Source organism: Pleurodeles waltl, chromosome 2_2 (genome assembly GCF_031143425.1).
Source record: "Pleurodeles waltl isolate 20211129_DDA chromosome 2_2, aPleWal1.hap1.20221129, whole genome shotgun sequence".
In the NCBI taxonomy this organism is placed as follows: domain Eukaryota; kingdom Metazoa; phylum Chordata; class Amphibia; order Caudata; family Salamandridae; genus Pleurodeles; species Pleurodeles waltl.
This window is the reverse complement of record NC_090439.1, coordinates 1,120,831,502-1,120,857,336: the sequence shown is the minus strand read 5'-3', so window position 1 is coordinate 1,120,857,336 and position 25,835 is coordinate 1,120,831,502. Positions and strand designations below refer to the sequence as shown.

Below are 25,835 nucleotides of genomic sequence, written 5' to 3'. Positions count from 1 at the left end.
AGGCCTGGTTCAATATCATGAACCTTGAGAGCTTCGAACCCCAACTTTTACCAAATCATAAGTCACTTGGATTCACTTTGGATACTATCCTCACCCTTGCAGAACATATTGCCAAGAGAACAGCTTGAAGAAAAAGAAACTGTCTCCCATGGAAACTGTCTGAGCTCCCATACTGTCACAACTGGGCAGTGGAAAGTCCCTGCTCCGTGGCCTCCCAGCCTTGACAATGACCCCGACTTAAGGCTACAGAATGCCTCATCCACTTGCTTCCCTATGCTGCACACGCCATATTCAAAACCAGCTGCATCATTTACAAAACTATCACGACTCGCACCCTCTCCTATATGGCAGATAACCTCGCCTCCCTGGTAGCTCTCAGCACACCTCATCCACCTCACCATCAGACTGGAGAGAAAAAAAAGAGTCAAAAAGAAAAAGAATGCAACAGGCCATCTCCATTTATCTCGCATCTGAAACTATATTAAAAAATGACCGCCCTAACCCTGTTCTAATTCAGGAAATAATTGAAGATGCACTTCTTTAGAGCATACTACATCATGATGCAGGAACAGTCCACAAACTAGCTACCTCTCCATTCACTAGTAGACTATATCCTTGCTTTTGGCTAGGCTCATTCTATACATATACATATTTACAGTTCTCATAGCGATATCCCTAAAATATTGTGTCTAGTTTTAGAGGCCAATTTTGGAATTGTGTTCTGTTCTGAAAGTCTGTGCTAGTGCATTGTGTCTAGTTCCAATGGCCTTAAGTACTTTGGGGCTGATCACAAAGGTAAACTTACACCTTAGTGTAAGTTTACAACTGTTTGCTATTCACAAAGTGATTTTTGAGTAGTATATTTACGAGTGCGGATTCTCCACACATAAAAAGACCTATGTTTTTATGTGCCGAGACTACGCAATCATAAAGATACTGCTTGTAAACCCCTTTCTGAATAGCAAACAGTAATAAACTTACACAAAACTGTAAGTTTACCTTTGTGAATTAGCCAGTTGTCTACATACAGAGCCCAAACCTGGAGTAGTGTGTCCATTTCTGAAGGACTAATATTCATCGCTGTATCCAGTTCTGGAAACCTCACCCAATGTATTGTAACATATTCTGGTGGCTTGAACTCAAGTATTGTACCTAGTTCTAAAGGACAAATGTAGAGCAATGTGTCCAGTTCTTAAAGACTAATCTTTAGCACAATCTCTAGAGGCTGTTTCTGGTAAATTTCTGGTCGACATATTTAAAGTATTACATCTGGTTCTACTGGGGATATCTTGAATACAATATCTACTTTTGAAAGCCTCTCCCATTCTGCTGGCTATATCTCATAGTAGTGGTCTAGTGCTATATGCTAAATATAGAGAGCTGTGTACAGTTCTGGAGGCCTACTATTTAGCCTGGTGACTAGTACTGTAGGTCTCACAGTATATTTTGCTATGGCTTTGGGGCAGGCATCAGCTGAAGAATAAACACAACTGGATTTCAGAACTGGCAACCAAAACTACGATTGTCTTAGGTTATCGCCCAAGCAGGAAAATTTTAAAAAGAACATAGTGGAGAAAAATAGGGGTGATATGCATAAAAGAGGCAACTGAATTCATAAAAGAGGTAATGGTATTGCAGATGTTGAAGATTTTTAGTACAGACATATTGTTACAATTAAAAGCTTTCAAAGGAAAGAACAACTTTAGAGAAAGAATGAGGATTCACAGGATGTCAACAGGTTTAACAAGAGACACAGTGGTGTAATTAGGCAAGCGAAAACTTAAAGACCAAAACTCTCTCTGTGCCTGAGCATGTAACAGACAGATTGGATGTGCTGGGTGTTTTCTGCCATCAAATTCTATGTAACAAAAGAAGACTGCTCTCCACAAACATTCTTCCCACGGCCATCTTCTCACCCCAAGAGAACAGAAACTAGTGGTTTATGTCTTCCACCTTCCCTGGTACCTCTCAGTAGAGAGGAAGAGATGTAACCACAGCAGTTGCGAACATTGAGATATGGCTCTGGTTCCACATTGCACAACTGTGGTACTTAAAGAATGGGTGCGAAATGTTAACGTTCAAAGCCTCCCAAACTTAAGGGAGGGGGAGATGAAGGATGACCAGAGAAGGGATGTTTTGGTACTAGTTGGCCAGTAGAAAACATTGTGTGCTCCCGCTGTTACATCACAATAGTGGAAAACACCCTCCGCATAGTGACCAATATGTGAAAGGCCCTGAGAATTATATGGTTCCGCAAAATGCTGTGTTTCTGCAGATACTCACCAACCACAGCTTTTACTCTAATCAATTCTGGAGGCTAGGGTTCCAGGTAGTCTCATTCTAGCCTCTGTTATCAGACTGCCCAAAGAGTCCTGCAGAACCTGCATGTTACGCAGGTGGACTACTTGGTAATCACTCACTGATGGTGATATGTTAGTCCAAAACCTGTAAACTGAGTAATCACACTTGTATCCAAAGGTTAACGTTCAGACAGGTGGTACCAGGGATAGAACTGTTTTCACCTGAGGCTCTGCCTCTGAAGAGAAGGGTCTGCGTATTACCTCCTGGTCAATGGGCTTCCATAGATCTGATGACAGATCTGCTACACCCCAGTGTTCTTCACATGCTTGGCTCCTTTTCACTTGATTTGGCTAATGACCAAAGGAGGTCAATCATGGCTACCACTTCCCTGCACCAAAGTGTACAGTGAGGTACACATCTCCCTTCTGTTCTCCCCCATTCTTCTTGGACCAGTTCCTACCCTATACCCTCTTGCCCCATATATGCCCCTGTCCTGCTACTGCTACTCAGCCATACTACATATCAGAGTTTCACCTACCTGTGCAGTTTCTGCCATCTTGTTGAAGGATGTAGCCCTGGTTACACTGGCATTGGAAGCTGCCCAGCTCATTCTGGCACTGGTGCTGGCAATCTGCATTGCCAAGCGAGCACTCATCGATATCTACAAAAATGAAGAAAAACACATGATGTCCACGCAGGGAGGGTTCTGTAAAGAATCACTCTAACCCACCTGGGTAAAGATAAAATGCCATAGGTTCAGATCTCTCAAATCACATCAGGCCTCAAAAAGACTGAGTTTGAAATTAAAACTAGCTACACCACTGGCAACGCTTTCACAGTACCATCCCATGCATGCTTCGCAGTGAATTAAGGGCTGGTTTTCCTGCAGTATCAACACCAAAAAGGTCCTTGCCCCTACAGCTAACTCAGCTGTCACCACAGTCAGCTGAGTCCCTGCTTCCTCATCTGCTAATTTTTGGTGTACTTTATTTTGATGTTTTTTGAGGAGATGGAGGTTTGAAATGGTACTAACCTCCAATGGTCTCAGTGCGCTTTGGGAGAAAGGGTGCATATGAGGCAGAAAATGGCAGTTGCATTATGGTAAATTTGCCAACTGGAGATGGAGAACCAGTTGATTACCATCAGCAGTGAAGACAGTACCTGGAGATGACCCAAAAACAAATCTATTCCATAATTAAAATAAAATGAATCTGACCCTATGTAATATAATCTGGTGCTTCTGTGATGCTCTTGACCAGTGTCTGCATTATAGAAAACTGCAAAAAGCACAGTTTTAACAGTAAAATGCATCTGAGGCCTTACCCCCACACTCTGCTACAGAAGTTTTTTTTCCAAATTTGCTAAAATTACTGGTATCAACTCCAAGATATTTCAAAAGCCTCGTGATTTTTGTGAAAAGATGCCACAGGCCAGTATCCCCTTCTGCAAAGTGTTCCAGCTTCTGTGCAGGTCACCACCTGCCGCCTTTATGGGCAGATCAATATCCTGGCCACAGTCCGATAAAGACATTCCAGTTAATTTACACAGTATGACCCATGTGGCCAGACAGAGAAAACTCTGGTCAAGAATACCGTTAAGGAGTTTTATTACAAACTTAAGCTCAAAGTCATAAAAGCAATTCTCAAGATAAAGCTCAGAAAGATACAGTATCACCAAGGGTTGACCGAGGCGACAAAACAGGTTAAGGCAAACTAACATTAGGAGAACAAGACATTCTACAAAAATCATACAGAACATCAACAAAAGAATCTAATGTTCAGAAAGCAAGCATTGCTCAGTTCTAGCAAACATTAAATCAATTATATCATCTGAAAACAGATTTCTGAGCAAGGGAAAATCCTACTCTTAGCTAATCAGGAGATAACGTGCTGGGTGCAGCACATATGGGCAAAACACAAAAAGCATCAAAAGTGCAAAAAGAATTTGGAAAAGGAAAATCTTGGAAATCAGGATACTAACTAGAGTGGGTAGAAAGTAGGTAGAAAGAGAAAGCATCAGTGTAGGAAGTTGGCTCTGTATGCACTATTTCATAGTGAGGAATAGTATGCACAGAGTCCAAGGGTTCCCCTTAGAGGTAAGATAGTGGCAAAAAGAGATAATACTAATGTTCTATTTTGTGGTAGTGTGGTCGAGCAGTAGGCTTATCAAAGGAGTAGTGTTAAGCATTTGTTGTACATACACACAGGCAATAAATGAGGAACACACACTCAGAGACAAATCCAGGCCAATAGGTTTTGTTATAGAAAAATATCTTTTCTTAGTTTATTTTAAGAACTACAGGTTCAAATTCTACATGTAATATCTCATTTGAAAGGTATTGCAGGTAAGTACTTTAGGAACTTTGAATAATTACAGTAGCATATATACTTTTCACATAAAACACAAATAGCTGTTTTAAAAGTGGACACAGTGCAATTTTCACAGTTCCTGGGGGAGGTAAGTTATTGTTAGTTTTAACAGGTAAGTAAATCACTTACAAGTCTCAGGTTTGGGTCCAAGGTAGCCCACCGTTGGGGGTTCAGAGCAACCCCAAAGTTACCACACCAGCAGCTCAGGGCCAGTCAGGTGCAGAGGTCAAAGAGGTGCCCAAAACACATAGGCTTCAATGGAGAGAAGGGGGTGCCCCGGTTCCGGTCTGCCAGCAGGTAAGTACCCGCGTCTTCGGAGGGCAGACCAGGGGGGTTTTGTAGGGCACCGGGGGGGACACAAGTCAGCACAAAAAGTACACCCTCAGCAGCGCGGGGGCGGCCGGGTGCAGTGTGTAAACAAGCGTCGGGTTCTCTGTAGGTTTCAATGGGAGACCAAGGGGTCTCTTCAGCGGTGCAGGCAGGCAAGGGGGGGGCTCCTCGGGGTAGCCACCACCTGGGCAAGGGAGAGGGCCTCCTGGGGGTCACTCCTGCACAGAAGTTCCGTTCCTTCAGGTGCTGGGGGCTGCGGGTGCAGGGACTTTTCCAGCCGTCGGGACTTTAGGCTCAGGCAGTCGCGGTCAGGGGGAGCCTCGGGATTCCCTCTGCAGGCGTCGCTGTGGGGGCTCAGGGGGGACAACTTTGGTTACTCACGGTCTCGGAGTCGCCGGAGGGTCCTCCCTGAGGTGTTGGTTCTCCACCAGTCGAGTCGGGGTCGCCGGGTGCAGTGTTGCAAGTCTCACGCTTCTTGCGGGGATTTGCAGGGGTCTTTAAATCTGCTCCTCTGTAACAAAGTTGCAGTCTTTTTGGAGCAGGTCCGCTGTCCTCGGGAGTTTCTTGTCTTTCTTGAAGCAGGGCAGTCCTCTGAGGATTCAGAGGTCGCTGGTCCTGGGGAAAGCGTCGCTGGAGCAGGTTTCTTTAGAAGGCAGGAGACAGGCCGGTAAGTCTGGGGCCAAAGCAGTTGGTGTCTTTGTAAAGAAATGGCTCCCTGTTGCAGTTACCCCCCACTTTTTGCCTGATACTGATGCTGACTTGACTGAGAAGTGTGCTGGGACCCTGCTAACCAGGCCCCAGCACCAGTGTTTTTTCACCTAAAATGTACCATTGATCCCACAATTGGCACACCCTGGCATCCAGATAAGTCCCTTGTCACTGGTACCTCTGGTACCAAGGGCCCTGATGCCAGGGAAGGTCTCTAAGGGCTGCAGCATGTATTATGCCACCCTAGGGACCCCTCACTCAGCACAGACACACTGCTTACAAGCCTGTGTGTGCTAGTGAGAACAAAATGAGTAAGTCGACATGGCACTCCCCTCAGGGTGCCATGCCAGCCTCTCACTGCCTATGCAGTATAGGTAAGACACCCCTCTAGCAGGCCTTACAGCCCTAAGGCAGGGTGCACTATACCATAGGTGAGGGTACCAGTGCATGAGCACTGTGCCCCTACAGTGTCTAAACAAAACCTTAGACATTGTAAGTGCAGGGTAGCCATAAGAGTATATGGTCTGGGAGTCTGTTTTACACGAACTCCACAGCACCATAATGGCTACACTGAAAACTGGGAAGTTTGGTATCAAACTTCTCAGCACAATAAATGCACACTGATGCCAGTGTACATTTTATTGTAAAATACACCACAGAGGGCACCTTAGAGGTGCCCCCTGAAACTTAACCAACTAGCTGTGTAGGCTGACTGGTTCCAGCAGCCTGCCACACTAGAGACATGTTGCTGGCCCCATGGGGAGAGTGCCTTTGTCACTCTGAGGCCAGTAACAAAGCCTGCACTGGGTGGAGATGCTAACACCTCCCCCAGGCAGGAGCTGTAACACCTGGCGGTGAGCCTCAAAGGCTCACCCCTTTGTCACAGCCCAGCAGGGCACTCCAGCTTAGTGGAGTTGCCCGCCCCCTCCGGCCACGGCCCCCACTTTTGGCGGCAAGGCTGGAGGGAACAAAGAAAGCAACAAGGAGGAGTCACTGGCCAGTCAGGACAGCCCCTAAGGTGTCCTGAGCTGAGGTGACTCTAACTTTTAGAAATCCTCCATCTTGCAGATGGAGGATTCCCCCAATAGGGTTAGGATTGTGACCCCCTCCCCTTGGGAGGAGGCACAAAGAGGTTGTACCCACCCTCAGGGCTAGTAGCCATTGGCTACTAACCTCCCCAGACCTAAACACGCCCTTAAATTTAGTATTTAAGGGCTACCCTGAACCCTAGAAAATTAGATTCCTGCAACAACAAGAAGAAGGACTGCCTAGCTGAAAACCCCTGCAGAGGAAGACCAGAAGACAACAACTGCCTTGGCTCCAGAAACTCACCGGCCTGTCTCCTGCCTTCCAAAGAACTCTGCTCCAGCGACGCCTTCCAAAGGGACCAGCGACCTCTGAATCCTCTGAGGACTGCCCTGCTTCGACGACGACAAGAAACTCCCGAGGACAGCGGACCAGCTCCAAAAAGACTGCAACTTTGTTTCAAGGAGCAGCTTTAAAGACCCTGCAATCTCCCCGCAAGAAGCGTGAGACTTGCAACACTGCACCCGGCGACCCCGACTCGGCTGGTGGAGAACCAACACCTCAGGGAGGACCCCCGGACTACTCTACGACTGTGAGTACCAAAACCTGTCCCCCCTGAGCCCCCACAGCGCCGCCTGCAGAGGGAATCCCGAGGCTTCCCCTGACCGCGACTCTCTGAAACCTAAGTCCCGACGCCTGGAAAAGACCCTGCACCCGCAGCCCCCAGGACCTGAAGGACCGGACTTTCACAGCAGAAGTGACCCCCAGGAGTCCCTCCCCCTTGCCCAAGTGGAGGTTTCCCCGAGGAAGCCCCCCCTTGCCTGCCTGCCGCGCTGAAGAGATCCCTTGATCTCTCATTGACTTACATTGCGAACCCGACGCTTGTTCTAACACTGCACCCGGCCGCCCCCGCGCCGCTGAGGGTGAAATTTCTGTGTGGGCTTGTGTCCCCCCCGGTGCCCTACAAAACCCCCCTGGTCTGCCCTCCGAAGACGCGGGTACTTACCTGCAAGCAGACCGGAACCGGGGCACCCCCTTCTCTCCATTCTAGCCTATGCGTTTTGGGCACCACTTTGAACTCTGCACCTGACCGGCCCTGAGCTGCTGGTGTGGTGACTTTGGGGTTGCTCTGAACCCCCAACGGTGGGCTACCTTGGACCAAGAACTGAACCCTGTAAGTGTCTTACTTACCTGGTAAAACTAACAAAAACTTACCTCCCCCAGGAACTGTGAAAATTGCACTGTGTCCACTTTTAAAGTAGCTATTTGTGAATAACTTGAAAAGTATACATGCAATTGAAATGATTCAAAGTTCCTAATGTACTTACCTGCAATACCTTTCAAACAAGATATTACATGTTAAATTTGAACCTGTAGTTCTTAAAATAAACTAAGAAAAGATATTTTTCTATAACAAACCCTATTGGCTGGATTTGTCTCTGAGTGTGTGTACCTCATTTATTGTCTATGTGTATGTACAACAAATGCTTAACACTACTCCTTGGATAAGCCTACTGCTCGACCACACTACCACAAAATAGAGCATTAGTATTATCTATTTTTACCACTATTTTACCTCTTAAGGGGAACCCTTGGACTCTGTGCATGCTATTCCTTACTTTGAAATAGCACATACAGAGCCAACTTCCTACATTGGTGGATCAGCGGTGGGGTACAAGACTTTGCATTTGCTGGACTACTCAGCCAATACCTGATCACACGACAAATTCCAAAATTGTCATTAGAAATTGATTTTTGCAATTTGAAAAGTTTTCTAAATTCTTTAAAGTCCTGCTAGGGCCTTGTGTTAGTCCCTGTTAGCATTTCCTTTTAGAGTTTAAAAGTTTGGTAAAAGTTTGAATTAGATTCTAGAACCAGTTTTAGTTTCTTAAAAAGTATTCCAACTTTTAGAAGCATAATGTCTAGCACAGATGTGAATGTGGTGGAACTCGACACCACACCTTACCTCCATCTACAGATGAGAGAGCTAAGGTCACTCTGTAAGCTAAAGAAAATAGCAATGGGCCCCAAACCTACCAAAGTACAGCTCCAGGAGCTTTTGGCAGAGTTTGAGAAGGCCAACCCCTCTGAGGATGGCAACACAGAGGATGAAAATAGTGACTTGGAGGAAAGTTCCCCCCTACCAGTCCTATTTAGGGAGAGCAGGGCCTCTCAAGCCCTGACTCCACAAATAATAGTCAGAGATGCTGGTTCCCTCACAGGAGGGACCAACAACTCTGAAATCACTGAGGATAACTCCAGTGAAGAGGACATCCAGTTAGCCAGGATGGCCAAAAGATTGGCTTTGGAAAGACAGATCCTAGCCATAAAAAGGGAAAGACAAGAGATGGGCCTAGGACCCATCAATGGTGGCAGCAACATAAATAGGGTCAGAGATTCTCCTGACATGTTGAAAATCCCTAAAGGGATTGTAACTAAATATGAAGATGGTGATGACATCACCAAATGGTTCACAGCTTTTGAGAGGGCTTGTGTAACCAGAAAAGTGAACAAATCTCACTGGGGTGCTCTCCTTTGGGAAATGTTCACAGGAAAGTGTAGTGATAGACTCCTCACACTCTCTGGAAAAGATGCAGAATCTTATGACCTCATGAAGGGTACCCTGATTGAGGGCTTTGGATTCTCCACTGAGGAGTATAGGATTAGATTCAGGGGGGCTCAAAAATCCTCGAGCCAGACCTGGGTTGACTTTGTAGACTACTCAGTGAAAACACTGGATGGTTGGGTAACTGGAAATGAAGTGTATGACTATGTTGGGCTTTATAATTTGTTTATGAAAGAACACATTTTAAGTAACTGCTTCAATGAAAAGTTGCATCAGTATCTGGTAGACCTAGGTCCAATTTCTCCCCAAGAATTGGGAAAGAAGGCAGACCACTGGGTCAAGACTAGGGTAACCAAAACTTCCACTGGGGGTGACCAAAAGAAAGGGGTTACAAAGCCTCCCCAGGAGAAAGTGGGTGACACTAGAAACAAAGAAAAAGAGTCCCCTGTAGGCCGCCAAAAACCAGACCAGGTGGGTGGGCCCAGAGACACAACCCAAAACAAAGGTGGGTACCAGGGTAAGAGCTGGGATGCCACTAAGGCATGGTGCCATAACTGTAAACAGACAGGGCACCACACCAAGGACACTTCTTGTCCCAAAAACAAACCCCCTAGCAAAATCCCAGGGGTGACCAGTGTAGCCATTGGGGATGACTCCTCAGATGAGGAGGTCTTCATAGCCTTCAACTGGAAAAAGGGCCCAACAGGTGAGTTGGAGATTCCAGAGGGAAGTAGACACTTCCACCACCTACTGGTGAATGGAATCCCAGCCACTGCCCTGAGAGACACTTGTGCCAGTCACACTATTGTGCATGACAGGCTGGTGTTCTCAAACCAGTACATCCCAGGTGAGGTGGCCAGAGTAAGAGTTAGCCTAGACAGGGTCACTAATAGGCCTGTGGCTTTTGTGCCCATAGAAGTGGGTGGAACTTTTAGCTGGAGAAGGGTGGTAGTCAGTACAGACCTCCCCCTTGATTGTCTCCTTGGAAATGACTACCCAGAGGTTAGTCAGAGCCTAAGAGAAGAACTGGTCCAGGGCCAGTCCTCTCCCAAGGATTCTGGAGTGCCTGCCTCTGCAGTAAATGCAAGTAGGCCCCAGAAGAAAAAGAAAAGGAAACAATGTAGGAAGGGTGGACAACCTTTAGCCAAGGTTCCAGCAAGCCAAGGAGATTCTGCTCCAGTAGGGGAGAACTCCAAAAGTGGCACTGGTAAAGTCCAACCTGACCCACAAGAAGTCCTGGCTAGTCAGGCAACTGTTCAGCCTGAGTGGGTGGCTCCTCAACTAACAGAAGAAAGAGTGGAAGAAGGGTGTTTACTACAAGATGTGGTAACCCCCCACTCTAATACAGCAGACAGGCACCCTGACCCCAAAGAAGCCTGTAACTTAGCCCCTTCCCTTGTAGGTGAAGAGCTAAAGGTGTGGTTCTGGGCACTGACAGCTGTCAGTGGCCTCTGCTGGGTGTTAGCCTTTATGGCTGCACTATCCTTGGCATGGTGGTCTGACCCCATGCCAAATAGCAAGTTAGGCCCCCTGACCCTGTTGGTCATGGTGGGGTTACTCCAGCTCTGGGTAACCTCTTTGGGTAAGCTAGGAGTGACCCTGGCTAAAATAAGATTAGCAGAGGTGGATACCTCTAACCCCAAAATAGAGAGAATGGGTGGAGACATAAAAAGCACAGACAAGAGGCAATTCAGACTAGGTCCTATTACTGTGAAAGTGGGTCAGTCCCCCAGAGGGAATGACCTGAACAGGAGGATGTAAGGCAGAGTAGGCCCTGCAACAAACCAGCCTATTTCCTCTACTCTTCCTCGCCTGACAGACTAGGAAGACTCTCCCAGCTTTGGCTGAGTCTCCTGGCCTGTGGGCTGGGGGGGGCTTGTGTAAAGAAATGGCTCCCTGTTGCAGTTACCCCCCACTTTTTGCCTGATACTGATGCTGACTTGACTGAGAAGTGTGCTGGGACCCTGCTAACCAGGCCCCAGCACCAGTGTTCTTTCACCTAAAATGTACCATTGATCCCACAATTGGCACACCCTGGCATCCAGATAAGTCCCTTGTCACTGGTACCTCTGGTACCAAGGGCCCTGATGCCAGGGAAGGTCTCTAAGGGCTGCAGCATGTATTATGCCACCCTAGAGACCCCTCACTCAGCACAGACCCACTGCTTACAAGCCTGTGTGTGCTAGTGAGAACAAAATGAGTAAGTCGACATGGCACTCCCCTCAGGGTGCCATGCCAGCCTCTCACTGCCTATGCAGTATAGGTAAGACACCCCTCTAGCAGGCCTTACAGCCCTAAGGCAGGGTGCACTATACCATAGGTGAGGGTAGCAGTGCATGAGCACTGTGCCCCTACAGTGTCTAAGCAAAACCTTAGACATTGTAAGTGCAGGGTAGCCATAAGAGTATATGTTTTACACGAACTCCACAGCACCATAATGGCTACACTGAAAACTGGGAAGTTTGGTATCAAACTTCTCAGCACAATAAATGCACACTGATGCCAGTGTACATTTTATTGTAAAATACACCACAGAGGGCACCTTAGAGGTGCCCCCTGAAACTTAACCAACTGTCTGTGTAGGCTGACTAGTTCCAGCAGCCTGCCACACTAGAGACATGTTGCTGGCCTCATGGGGAGAGTGCCTTTGTCACTCTGAGGCCAGTAACAAAGCCTGCACTGGGTGGAGATGCTAACACCTCCCCCAGGCAGGAGCTGTAACACCTGGCGGTGAGCCTCAAAGGCTCACCCCTTTGTCACAGCCCAGCAGGGCACTCCAGCTTAGTGGAGTTGCCCGCCCCCTCCGGCCACGGCCCCCACTTTTGGCGGCAAGGCTGGAGGGAACAAAGAAAGCAACAAGGAGGAGTCACTGGCCAGTCAGGACAGCCCCTAAGGTGTCCTGAGCTGAGGTGACTCTAACTTTTAGAAATCCTCCATCTTGCAGATGGAGGATTCCCCCAATAGGGTTAGGATTGTGACCCCCTCCCCTTGGGAGGAGGCACAAAGAGGGTGTACCCACCCTCAGGGCTAGTAGCCATTGGCTACTAACCCCCCAGACCTAAACACGCCCTTAAATTTAGTATTTAAGGGCTACCCTGAACCCTAGAAAATTAGATTCCTGCAACAACAAGAAGAAGGACTGCCTAGCTGAAAACCCCTGCAGAGGAAGACCAGAAGACAACAACTGCCTTGGCTCCAGAAACTCACCGGCCTGTCTCCTGCCTTCCAAAGAACTCTGCTCCAGCGACGCCTTCCAAAGGGACCAGCGACCTCTGAATCCTCTGAGGACTGCCCTGCTTCGACGACGACAAGAAACTCCCGAGGACAGCGGACCTGCTCCAAAAAGACTGCAACTTTGTTTCAAGGAGCAGCTTTAAAGACCCTGCAATCTCCCCGCAAGAAGCGTGAGACTTGCAACACTGCACCCGGCGACCCCGACTCGGCTGGTGGAGAACCAACACCTCAGGGAGGACCCCCGGACTACTCTACGACTGTGAGTACCAAAACCTGTCCCCCCTGAGCCCCCACAGCGCCGCCTGCAGAGGGAATCCCGAGGCTTCCCCTGACCGCGACTCTTTGAATCCTAAGTCCCGACGCCTGGGAGAGACCCTGCACCCGCAGCCCCCAGGACCTGAAGGACCGGACTTTCACTGGAGAAGTGACCCCCAGGAGTCCCTCTCCCTTGCCCAAGTGGAGGTTTCCCCGAGGAACCCCCCCCTTGCCTGCCTGCAGCGCTGAAGAGATCCCGAGATCTCTCATAGACTAACATTGCGAACCCGACGCTTGTTCTAACACTGCACCCGGCCGCCCCCGCGCCGCTGAGGGTGAAATTTCTGTGTGGGCTTGTGTCCCCCCCGGTGCCCTACAAAACCCCCCTGGTCTGCCCTCCGAAGACGCGGGTACTTACCTGCAAGCAGACCGGGGCACCCCCTTCTCTCCATTCTAGCCTATGCGTTTTGGGCACCACTTTGAACTCTGCACCTGACCGGCCCTGAGCTGCTGGTGTGGTGACTTTGGGGTTGCTCTGAACCCCCAACGGTGGGCTACCTTGGACCAAGAACTGAACCCTGTAAGTGTCTTACTTACCTGGTAAAACTAACAAAAACTTACCTCCCCCAGGAACTGTGAAAATTGCACTGTGTCCACTTTTGAAATAGCTATTTGTGAATAACTTGAAAAGTATACATGCAATTGAAATGATTCAAAGTTCCTAATGTACTTACCTGCAATACCTTTCAAACAAGATATTACATGTTAAATTTGAACCTGTGGTTCTTAAAATAAACTAAGAAAAGATATTTTTCTATAACAAAACCTATTGGCTGGATTTGTCTCTGAGTGTGTGTACCTCATTTATTGTCTATGTGTATGTACAACAAATGCTTAACACTACTCCTTGGATAAGCCTACTGCTCAACCACACTACCACAAAATAGAGCATTAGTATTATCTATTTTTACCACTATTTTACCTCTAAGGGGAACCCTTGGACTCTGTGCATGCTATTCCTTACTTTGAAATAGCACATACAGAGCCAACTTCCTACAGTCTTCTTTTCTTCTTCTGCAGGGGTCTTTCAGCTCAGCAGTCCTCTTCTTCTTGTAGTTTCAGGAATCTAAATTCTTAGGTTCAGGGGAGCCCTTAAATACTAAATTTAAGGGCGTGTTTAGGTCTGGGGGGTTAGTAGCCAATGGCTACTAGCCCTGAGGGTGGGTACATCCTCTTTGTGCCTCCTCCCAAGGGGAGGGGGTCACATTCCTATCCCTATTGGGGGAATCCTCCTACAAGATGGAGGATTTCTAAAAGTCAGAGTCACCTCCTTGTTTTTCTCATTATCTCTCCTGGACTTGCCGCCAAAAGTGGGGGCTGGGTCCAGGAGGCGGGCATCTCCACTAGCTGGAGTGCCCTGGGGCATTGTAACACGAAGCTTGAGCCTTTGAAGCTCACTGCTAGGTGTTACAGTTCCTGCAGGGGGGAGGTGTGAAGCACCTCCACCCAGAGCAGGCTTTGTTTCTGTCCTCAGAGAGCACAAAGGCTCTCACCGCATGAGGTCAGACACTCGTCTCTCAGCAGCAGGCTGGCACAGACCAGTCAGTCCTGCACTGAACAATTGGGTAAAATACAGGGGGTATCTCTAAGATGCCCTCTGTGTGCATTTTTTAGTAAATCCAACACTGGCATCAGTGTGGGTTTATTATCCTGAGAAGTTTGATACCAAACTTCCCAGTATTCAGTGTAGCCATTATGGAGCTGTGGAGTTCGTTTTCGACAGACTCCCAGGCCATATTCTCTTATGGCTACCCTGCACTTACAATGTCTAAGGTTTTGCTTAGACACTGTAGGGGCATGGTGCTCATGCACTTATGCCCTCACCTGTGGTATAGTGCACCCTGCCTTAGGGCTGTAAGGCCTGCTAGAGGGGTGACTTACCTATGCCACAGGTGAGGTTGGCATGGCACCCTGAGGGGAGTGCCATGTCGACTTAGTCATTTTCTCCCCACCAGCACACACAAGCTGGCAAGCAGTGTGTATGTGCTGAGTGAGGGGTCCCTAGGGTGGCATAAGACATGCTGCAGCCCTTAGAGACCTTCCCTGGCATCAGGGCCCTTGGTACCAGGGGTACCAGTTACAAGGGACTTACCTGGGTGCCAGGGTTGTGCAAATTGTGTTGACAACGGTACATTTTAGGTGAAAGAACACTGGTGCTGGGGCCTGGTTAGCAGGGTCCCAGCACACTTCTCAGTCAAGTCAGCATCAGTATCAGGCAAAAAGTGAGGGATAACTGCAACAGGGAGCCATTTCTTTACAATCAGCATATCAGGAGCTCGGTCAAGCATCTTCTTCTTGGGGTAAGGGAAAAATCTCTAATTCTCAATAAGGAATTTAAAGGGACAAGGGTAGAAAGGGCAATACCCCTCAGAGTCCAAAGGAGTCAGCAAGCAAAGAGTGAAGATTTTGCAAGGGGAAAGACAAGTTCGGCATCTGCTGTGAATCCAGCTAGATATCAACATTTTAAAGTTCATAAGGCAAGCTGATTCGCCAGTCTACTTGACGTTGTAGAGGTAACATCCAATTGAAATTGATCATGCGACTCCATCTTGAAACATGGGCTATGGCTCCCAAGCCTTCCATGAGAACCGCCACCATCAGTGTTCTTCCATGCAAGGTTGCAACAGATGTATAATTTAACATTCCACAGTCCTAAATGTTCCCTTCTCAAGGACAAATTCTTGCAACTCTCTGTGTGTAGAACAATAGACATTTATTACCACCTAGGCTTCTCATGAAAACGTAGTGTGAAAGAAAGATACACGTTATTGAAATGACTAAACAATTTCTGCACAGCGACGAATCAGGGCCTAGCAGGCCTCAATTAGGCTAATGCAAATGAATTAAAACAGTACATTAATACTATAAATAAAACATTTTATTATGCAAACTATAACTTCCACATTAATAAATCTTCATTTGTAGAAGTCTGGCTCTCTGTGTAGTGTGCAGAGCTAGGCACACTGTGCAGGGGTTCCAGGCAACCACACATTGGCTTACAAAAAACTAGATCACCTAATGCTCTAATTTTTAAGGTAGCTTGGTCGAGCAGTTAGGCTAATCTTGGAAAAGTGAAAAGCATTTGTTGTACTCACAGTATCAATCTTTCAACTCACACACTCAAAGGAATAACTCAAAACCAATTTATAATCTCTAATTAGCTAACCTTTAAACCGTAATCTAACGTTTCATCCAGTTTACGAGACCTGTGTCCCCCATACCCTAATCTCATCTGTGCTGCCTGCTCTAAACAGTATGCCATATCTTCACAACTCACAGCTTTTTGCTGAATGCGTGTGCCACCATATAAACTAACTGATACCTAGTGTGAGCACCTTTTTTCTGCCAGCCTTGGTATACTTGCTTCAGGTATCCTGGGATGGTAGCAGTTGCTTGTAATTATGAACCGCCCCACTGCTTAATGCACATATCCATTTATATGGCTGACTTTGCACCCTTTGGACACGTACTGCCTTTGGCTTGGGTCCTTATTATTTTATTTTCAGTTAATAAGTACTGCCATTCATCCACGTTCGTCATGGATAAAAGGTGTCTATACTATTTAAGCACCTTCTGAAAGGCCCCTTGTCCCCCCTGTTTTTGACTTATTATCATATCCACTGGGGTTCTCTGCTTTGACAACCCTCGTACTGTTTTTATATATAATTTTTCACCTTAGACTCTTTCATGTTTTAGGACCTTGTTTGGAGTCTTATCAGGGCCTCCTCGTCTCTATCTTCGATCACTAGAAGATTAAGCACGGACATTGCCAGGCTCAGTACATACCTACCACCTACCTGCATACCGACTGCGGCTACTTTCTCCTTGGCCGGACGGGCCAAGGTATGTTCTTAGGATTACTCACTCCTATCACGTTCCTCTTTCCACCGCGCTTTACATCGCATCTTTTTCTCCCTAGATTGGAATCCTATGTGGGCTATCTCCTCTCTTTCTAACATCTCGCAGAATCTTTCTTATGTCTACCATTCAGCACTTGTGTTCAAAGGTCTTTTTCTCTGATGCACATCCATTAGCACTTCCTATGTTACGCACTCACTACTGGACGCTCTCTGGTGTTTAATTTATTCTCTTTTGTCTCTCACTTCAGAACTAACTGAATACACACGAGTTCACTTGGTTAGCCATGCCTTTCACTTTCCCCCCACTAGCGTGTGCATGCTCACACACTTATATAATAGCGGATCACGGGCACACTTCAGTCCCTTATATTTTTGACTTACACAACGTAGGCTCAAGTTTACAACTGTACATACCATTCTGTATTGATTACTGTTTTGCAGCCTTGATAAAGTCACTTGTGTTACGAAACACGTGTTGGCTGTTTTTCTGCAAGACGAAACTTACCTACGACAAACGCTGTCTAAAAATAAAGACACTGTTCAACATCAACTCGGAATCAGCGCTTTCTTCTCCGCTTCTGGACTCACACTACCAGGGACACCTTTTCCTACAAACTCTGCTGGACTTTACCCCTCTGAGTGCCATGGTCATCTTGCAATAATTGTCACTGTGTATTTTGGTACACAACTCTTAGTGCCTACGGGGTAGTTGGGCACTCGACCAACACGGCACCAGTCTCTCACACTCTCTGACTTTGTTGCATAATACGATTTGTAACGACACGGAGGTGCGGCACCTATACCACCACTACCTTTGAACGTTTCGAATTAAAACAGTACATTAATACTATAAATAAAACATTTTATTATGCAAACTATAACTTCCACATTAATAAATCTTCATTTGTAGAAGTCTGGCTCTCTGTGTAGTGTGCAGAGCTAGGCACACTGTGCAGGGGTTCCAGGCAACCACACATTGGCTTACAGGGGTAAAAACTAGATCACCTAATGCTCTCATTTTTAAGGTAGCTTGGTCGAGCAGTTAGGCTAATCTTGGAAAAGTGAAAAGCATTTGTTGTACTCACAGTATCAATCTTTCAACTCACACACTCAAAGGAATAACTCAAAACCAATTTATAAAAATACTTCGGATCTGTATGTAATTTTTAAGACCAAGATTATCAAAATTGGTTGAGTATTTTTTGATATATGAATTTCTGAAGTTTAATGAAAATATTCTTTTTGTGCCTAATTACGCACCATAGAAATCAATTGAAGTTCACCTTTAAAAATACATACAAAATCGTACAGTTGGTTTACCAAGTTCTTCTTTTGCAGGTTGGTCAAGGCCGTCGGTGGGCACACTGTGCCAGCTGGAGAAGTTCGGGTGGGTCCTGGTTTCGTAGGGAGCAGTGATGAAAGGTCTCTGGAGCTGGTGCAGGGCCACTGCGGGGGACCCCTTGGAAAAGCACTGCACAGGTAAGTTTAAAGATGGTTTCTTGGGGTCCCCTTGGAGTGTCGAGGTCGCAAGGGGTGGAGGACCCTTAGGGCACAGCAGGTTCTTCATTACAAGGCACAGGGAGGCCTGGTCAAGATCGAATTGGTGAGCCAGGAGCTGTGCACAAGGATGCCGTTTGGAGCTGGATGTAAGTCGGTTCAAGGGTCGTTTGCAGGACAATGGGGGCACTCTGGCGGGAGGTCCGGGGTGTTCCTGAAGTCCCTGAACTGGGGCTTCCTCCTGGTCCTTTTTCAGCCTCAGGAGCGCTGGTTCTCCTGGTGTCAGACGTTTGCTGACCAATACCCAGGGTATTAGTATGGTTTGACCACTGGAGGGCACAGTGCCCCCAAACGTGGCACACTTGCAGAGTTTGTCCTCGCGGTCATCAGTGTGTCGCCAGGTCCAGCTGCGACTTCCGGTTCGGGAGTTAGTGGGTGGTCAGTGAAGTGACCCTTACTGGTTTGCTGGTTTCTTCTTGTTGCAGAGTGGTACCTCCACTCTGGAGGAAGTTCTTGGGTGATCTTTGAAGCCTGGGGCCCTCTGGGATTCTTTAGAGTTTTTCCACTTGTCCAGCAGCTCCTCAGCGGCAATTGTCAGGTCCTAGGTGCAGCAGGCAGGGTTTGGTGCCTTTTCTTTGTGCAGCAGGTCCACAGTTTTCGTGCCTTGGATCTCCTTGGTGCTGGTCTTCTTTTTGTCCATCGAATCTGATTACTAGGTTTAGGGGTGCCTACTAAATACTGTGGGCGTTTTAGGGAGAACCTGGTAGTGTCCAATGGGACACCTACTTTTGGGTGGCTACACCCACTACAGTGACCACTTCCTGTGGGAAGGGTCACTTCCCTATCCCTGATTGTCTATTTTCCTTTAATCTAAGATGGAGGAAAATGAAATGGAGTGTCCAGTTCGCAGGCAACACCTTAGAAGTGTGCATGCCAGGTGGGGCCACTCCTCCTACCCATTATGTAGTTTCCCGCCTTTGACCCTGCCAAAAGTGGAGGTTTGCTTAAGGGGTTGACCATTTGCTGCTAGCAGCAGGCCTTGGGGTCGAGTTTCAAAGGCGGTAAGCCGCCAGGGCACTGAACATTCCTGAGGGAGGGGGTGTTAGCACCTCCACCCAGAAAGGGCATTGTTCTACAAACCAGAGAGAGCAATCTCTCCTCCAAGGTTTGTAGATTGGGTGTCTGGAGGTGGCAGGCTGGATAGGAACAGTCAGCAACCATGCCAGGGTAGTTACCTTTTGCAGGGGGCACCTCTAAGGTGACCCCTGGATAGATTTAGGGATAAATCCAATACTGGTACCAGTTTGGATTTATCATTCTGATGTCAAACAACCCAGGGTTCAGAGTGGCCATCATGTAGCTGGGAAGCTCGTATTGGCCAGTGTCCAGCACATGTATTTAAATGGCTGCTCTGTTAACTAACTATGTCCCAGGTTTGGCAAGGACACAGTGGGGGCATATTGCTCATGCAGCTATGTGTTCACATATGATATGGTACACCCTGCCTTAAGGCTGGAAGGCCTGCCAGAGGGATGTCTTATCCATAGTATATGCAGTGTATGGTGGACAGGGCACACAGGCAGTGTGCCATGCCAAGTTTCTGTTTTAGGTTTGCACCAGGACACCCAGCCTGCAATGGTAGTGCTGGGTGCATCTTTATGCATGGCCCTAGAGGGTGGCACAATCAGTGCTTCTGCTCTCAGGGGCCTACCCTTAGTATTCCATGCCATGGGTACCTACGTACCTTTTACTGGGGACTTATAGTGGTAGCTAAAGGTGTATTTAATTACCTTTGCAATGTTTTATGGAAAGAACACTGGCACTGGGTACCTAGTTAGGAGGATCCAAGTGCACTCCAGTCCAAGTTGCAACCAGAAGCCAGGCAAAAAGTGTGTGTGTGTGTGGGAGGTTGGGGGGGGGGTACTGCAACAAAGTGCCAGTTTTCCCACAATGTTACAGTAGCTTTTAAACAAAACAAATTTGCAAATACATTTCCATTAGTATGACGCAGAACTGCATTTCTCTATTTTTGCGTATGAATTTAAAGTACTTACCTTAAAAATTATAATATCGTTTCAATACAGGCTATTCATTTTGACTCTAAAATATAACATAATGATGGATTAATCCTTTGAACATGTAATTAAAGTTTTATACCACAGGGGTTTAGTCACCTAGTCTACAGCGAATGCAGATTAACACAACTTCTCAGTGTATCATTCTACAGTTAAACTATTAGTGCTGTGATTAACGCAATGCATAAACTGTCACGTTTAGCTGATCACGATGACATGAGGGTTAGCACCAAGACTTCGGCTACATCAAGAGGAAATCAACATTTAAAAAAAAAAGTATGATTCACATAATTTTGAACACGTCTACTATTACATTAAAAAATCGCCCCCACCATTAAAGCTAGGTGCGTTGCAAAGGTTGTTGTTCTAAAAATTAACTAACGGTCCTAAAATGTTTCGGAAGCACTGCGGTAGAGCAAAAACAGCTAGAGCTACACGAAGAAGGACCTCAGGACACCCTCTAAATACACCACTCCTTCCCCTGTGGGAGTGTGCAGGCATTCATTTCGTGTGGACAAAGCAAATTGAAACACGACAAACAGATCCATTGCCATCATCTGCTATCACTCTGGCACCAAAAGCAGAAATCTGCCAAACTCTTCCATCATAGACCCCAGCAGGGAAAGGAAGTACAAGTTTATGGACCATGAGTAGGAGGTTCTGGGCAAGGATGTCATAAAACAACATGATTGTTTAATGCACCATCTCATGCCGAAGATGCGACCCAAAAAAAAAACAGAACATGCCTCTGGTGGGAGATAATGGACAGAATCAATACTGTATCAGCATATCCACATGATGCTGAGTACATTTGAAATGGGTACCAAACCTTGAAATGCTATGTACTTATGCGAGTTGCCAAGCACATGCACTAAAGACTGGCAAATGGTGGTAATTCTCCACCTCCGCTCTGCCACAAGCCCTGGGAAGAAAATAAATATGGCCATCCTCAACATGTCAGGAGTTGAAGAAATGAAAGAAGGTCTTGAATATGGAAGAATCCAAGGTACGAGACATGAGAGTTGCAAAGGGAGTACATGTGGTTTGGAAAAAGTTGACTTGGCTGAGATCATTATTGTAAAGAGTGACTGATGTTGCTTGTTACACATATTCACATTGATCCATGTATGTGCTGCCATGCATTAAAATTAGACTTTATCATCAAGACTACAATGTTTAATGACGGTTAAAGGCTTGGTTTTTCTGCCCAGTATGTTGAGGGTGACGTGTCACCACAGTATGACTAATGTTGCTTCTCTGCTGGGTCATGGCATTGTGGTTTGATCCAGGGCACCTTACGCAACAGCTGAAAATGCAAGATTACACAGTTCCACATCACACAGCATTTGCACATTAATGGTGTGCATCATTTTATGGTTGCACCACACTTCTAAGTGAGCCCACAAGGTGTACATGGGTGCAGCCAATTCACCCTAGGTTGTCTGGAAATCCTGCTGTAGCAAAGATGTTTACTTTGCTGGCTATGTGGGTGATAAAGGGGAACTGTATATGCCTCTCACTCTCTCGTTGCAAAGCATCCCTCACTTACCAGGGTATTTTGCTTAAGGTAGACTGAGAAATTCCATACACCAATCCCACTGTCCGCTGTATAGTGCCTGCTGCAAAGAATTCTAGCACTGCTAGCATTTTCAGGAAGAGTGGATCCTCCTCTTGGGCTCCAGAGAACCCATAACGATGAAAATATATTTTGAATGTTGCTCATATTGAGCCTGTACATCGCCTGGATCTCAAGCAGACGTATGTTTATGGGTTCCAGCCTTTGTCAGTCCAGGATTTCATCCTGCGTTGCTGCACCATTTGAGGTCTTTGATTGGTGTCCTGGCTTTCATCCTCATGTTGCATAGTTCATTGTAACAGAACGTGGATCTGGAATAGCATGATATAGAGGCCTAGAAGCGCTGCATCCATTGTTGTCTACTACTAAGTGGAAGTGTGAGCTGCTGCAATCAGCCTGGGAGAGTTTCAACTGTTTAAGGCTGTTTATTTAGGTCTGGATCTGTGTGCAGGTGTATGTGATTTTATTTCTTCAGCTCAAACAGCACATGTACTGGGGTAATTACCCCGACTCATAATCAGGAGCAATGTGTTTTAAGGATCTCTCTTTCTTTTACTGCTAGCCGATGGTGGGATTTCAGGGCTGGAGTTATGTGGTCAGGCTGAACACATGCACAGTTTCGAACTCTCTGGACCTTTCAGAGAGAGGTGCAGGGGAAGCCAGTGTATTGAAAACACCAGGAATACAAGTGTGACATCACCACAGTGAGGATTAGGACTATTTTCTGCATAAAGTGGAGCAGTAGCAGGAACCCCCCTTTAGTAGGCATAGGTGACGGAATACTTTTTGGAGGGTGAGTGATAGGTCTCAATCACTCCAAGTATGTGCTTTAACCAAAAGGATTAGAGCAGTGGTCTTCAAACTTTTTAATGCCGCGCCCCCCCAGTTGAAAAATAAAAATCTTTGGGCCCCCCCTCAGAATTTTTCATAATTATTTTAGAAAGATGGCAATGTTTAAATATGTCTAAACCTATTTAGACATTGCAGTGAAGTACTGTTACCTTTTTAAACCTGCAATAACATGCTTCTGCTTAAAACAAAGGCATGTTATCTGTATAATATTTCTTTTGGCCAGCATTTGGCGCCCCCCCTGGGATCACTTGAGGCCCCCCTAGGGGGGCCCACCCCCCAGTTTGAAGACCTCTGGATTAGAGGATGCGCAGTTCCATGGGGCAGCATGGGAGGGGGGCTGGCCAGAGTACACGGATGAGTTCACAGACCAGAGTGGGATATCTCTTTTGTTGCTGTTTAGGAAGAGCCAATTGTTTTACATTTTACATTGTTGAACCAGAGAAAGGCACTGGTGAATGCCAGCAGTTTCAAGTGCCTTTGTGATGCCAGAAACGCCAGACGTGGGTTGGTAGTTAACTCGACGAAGGGACCGCATATTGGGTTTCTTGAGAATGGGTGTGATGGTAGCATGTTAAAGTTTTACTTTGCTTGAAAGCCTGTATTAATTACATTGGTGAAGATCAACGTAAATGCTGAGAGGCTCAGGCTGATGACTTTAGCATTACTGATCTCCCAAGGAAGAGAGCATTTCTTGATGGCATGCAAGAGATTGCTTATGTCAGTCTCAGACCCAGCTACAAATGCCGGGTTGGCGAGTTTTGATTGCGGCAATGAAGTCCCTTATGGTATCAATTTGATTGGTAAAATATGACAGAGGTTTGCTGAAGAGATCTGTAGAGGGAGATGACATTTTTGAAGAGGGGCTGGGTGGCCAATTACATATGAATCCTAAACAGGTTTTCATTTATGGGTCTCGTCTGCGACAGCGCATGCACTGCACGGGCTCTCGCTTGACGGAGATACTCTATACAACAAGGGGCTTGCAGACTACCCACTGCTTAACATTCGTTGGCTTCACTGTGTAAAGAAATGGCTCCCTGTTGCAGTTACCCCCCACTTTTTGCCTGATACTGATGCTGACTTGACTGAGAAGTGTGCTGGGACCCTGCTAACCAGGCCCCAGCACCAGTGTTCTTTCACCTAAAATGTACCATTGTTTCCACAATTGGCACACCCTGGCATCCAGATAAGTCCCTTGTAACTGGTACCTCTGGTACCAAGGGCCCTGATGCCAGGGAAGGTCTCTAAGGGCTGTAGCATGTATTATGCCACCCTAGAGACCCCTCACTCAGCACAGACACACTGCTTACAAGCCTGTGTGTGCTGGTGAGAACAAAATGAGTAAGTCGACATGGCACTCCCCTCAGGGTGCCATGCCAGCCTCTCACTGCCTATGCAGTATAGGTAAGACACCCCTCTAGCAGGCCTTACAGCCCTCAGGCAGGGTGCACTATACCATAGGTGAGGGTACCAGTGCATGAGCACTGTGCCCCTACAGTGTCTAAGCAAAACCTTAGACATTGTAAGTGCAGGGTAGCCATAAGAGTATATGGTCTGGGAGTCTGTTTTACACGAACTCCACAGCACCATAATGGCTACACTGAAAACTGGGAAGTTTGGTATCAAACTTCTCAGCACAATAAATGCACACTGATGCCAGTGTACATTTTATTGTAAAATACACCACCGAGGGCACCTTAGAGGTGCCCCCTGAAACTTAACCGACTGTCTGTGTAGGCTGACTAGTTCTAGCAGCCTGCCACAAACCGAGACATGTTGCTGGCCCCATGGGGAGAGTGCCTTTGTCACTCTGAGGCCAGTAACAAAGCCTGCACTGGGTGGAGATGCTAACACCTCCCCCAGGCAGGAATTGTCACACCTGGCAGTGAGCCTCAAAGGCTCACCTCCTTTGTGCCAACCCAGCAGGACACTCCAGCTTGTGGAGTTGCCCGCCCCCTCCGGCCAGGCCCCACTTTTGGCGGCAAGGCCGGAGAAAATAATGAGAAAAACAAGGAGGAGTCACTGGCCAGTCAGGACAGCCCCTAAGGTGTCCTGAGCTGAAGTGACTCTAACTTTTAGAAATCCTCCATCTTGCAGATGGAGGATTCCCCCAATAGGGTTAGGATTGTGACCCCCTCCCCTTGGGAGGAGGCACAAAGAGGGTGTACCCACCCTCAGGGCTAGTAGCCATTGGCTACTAACCCCCCAGACCTAAACACGCCCTTAAATTTAGTATTTAAGGGCTACCCTGAACCCTAGAAAATTAGATTCCTGCAACTACAAGAAGAAGGACTGCCCAGCTGAAAACCCCTGCAGCGGAAGACCAGAAGACGACAACTGCCTTGGCTCCAGAAACTCACCGGCCTGTCTCCTGCCTCCCAAAGATCCTGCTCCAGCGACGCCTTCCGAAGGGACCAGCGACCTCGACATCCTCTGAGGACTGCCCCTGCTTCGAAAAGACAAGAAACTCCCGAGGACAGCGGACCTGCTCCAAGAAAGGCTGCAACTTTGTTTCCAGCAGCTTTAAAGAACCCTGCAAGCTCCCCGCAAGAAGCGTGAGACTTGCAACACTGCACCCGGCGACCCCGACTCGGCTGGTGGAGACCCGACACCTCAGGAGGGACCCCAGGACTACTCTGATACTGTGAGTACCAAAACCTGTCCCCCCTGAGCCCCCACAGCGCCGCCTGCAGAGGGAATCCCGAGGCTTCCCCTGACCGCGACTCTTTGAATCCTAAGTCCCGACACCTGGGAGAGACCCTGCACCCGCAGCCCCCAGGACCTGAAGGACCGGACTTTCACTGGAGGAGTGACCCCCAGGAGTCCCTCTCCCTTGACCAAGTGGAGGTTTCCCCGAGGAACCCCCCCCTTGCCTGCCTGCAGCGCTGAAGAGATCCCGAGATCTCTCATAGACTAACATTGCGAACCCGACGCTTGTTTCTACACTGCACCCGGCCGCCCCCGCGCCGCTGAGGGTGAAATTTCTGTGTGGGCTTGTGTCCCCCCCGGTGCCCTACAAAACCCCCCTGGTCTGCCCTCCGAAGACGCGGGTACTTACCTGCAAGCAGACCGGAACCGGGGCACCCCCTTCTCTCCATTCTAGCCTATGTGTTTTGGGCACCACTT

At 47.4% G+C, this 25,835-nt stretch overlaps 1 protein-coding gene across 1 annotated transcript in view; it reads right to left on the bottom strand.

Annotated features, from left to right (window-relative positions):
* Positions 1-25,835, bottom strand: part of LOC138282912 (latent-transforming growth factor beta-binding protein 4-like) — a 269,263-nt gene that overhangs the window by 126,905 nt on the left and 116,523 nt on the right. Inside the window, exon 10 of the mRNA XM_069220935.1 lies at positions 2,840-2,962. Within this exon, the coding sequence (XP_069077036.1) occupies positions 2,840-2,962 (123 nt within the window). The remainder of the gene's footprint in view (positions 1-2,839; positions 2,963-25,835) is intronic.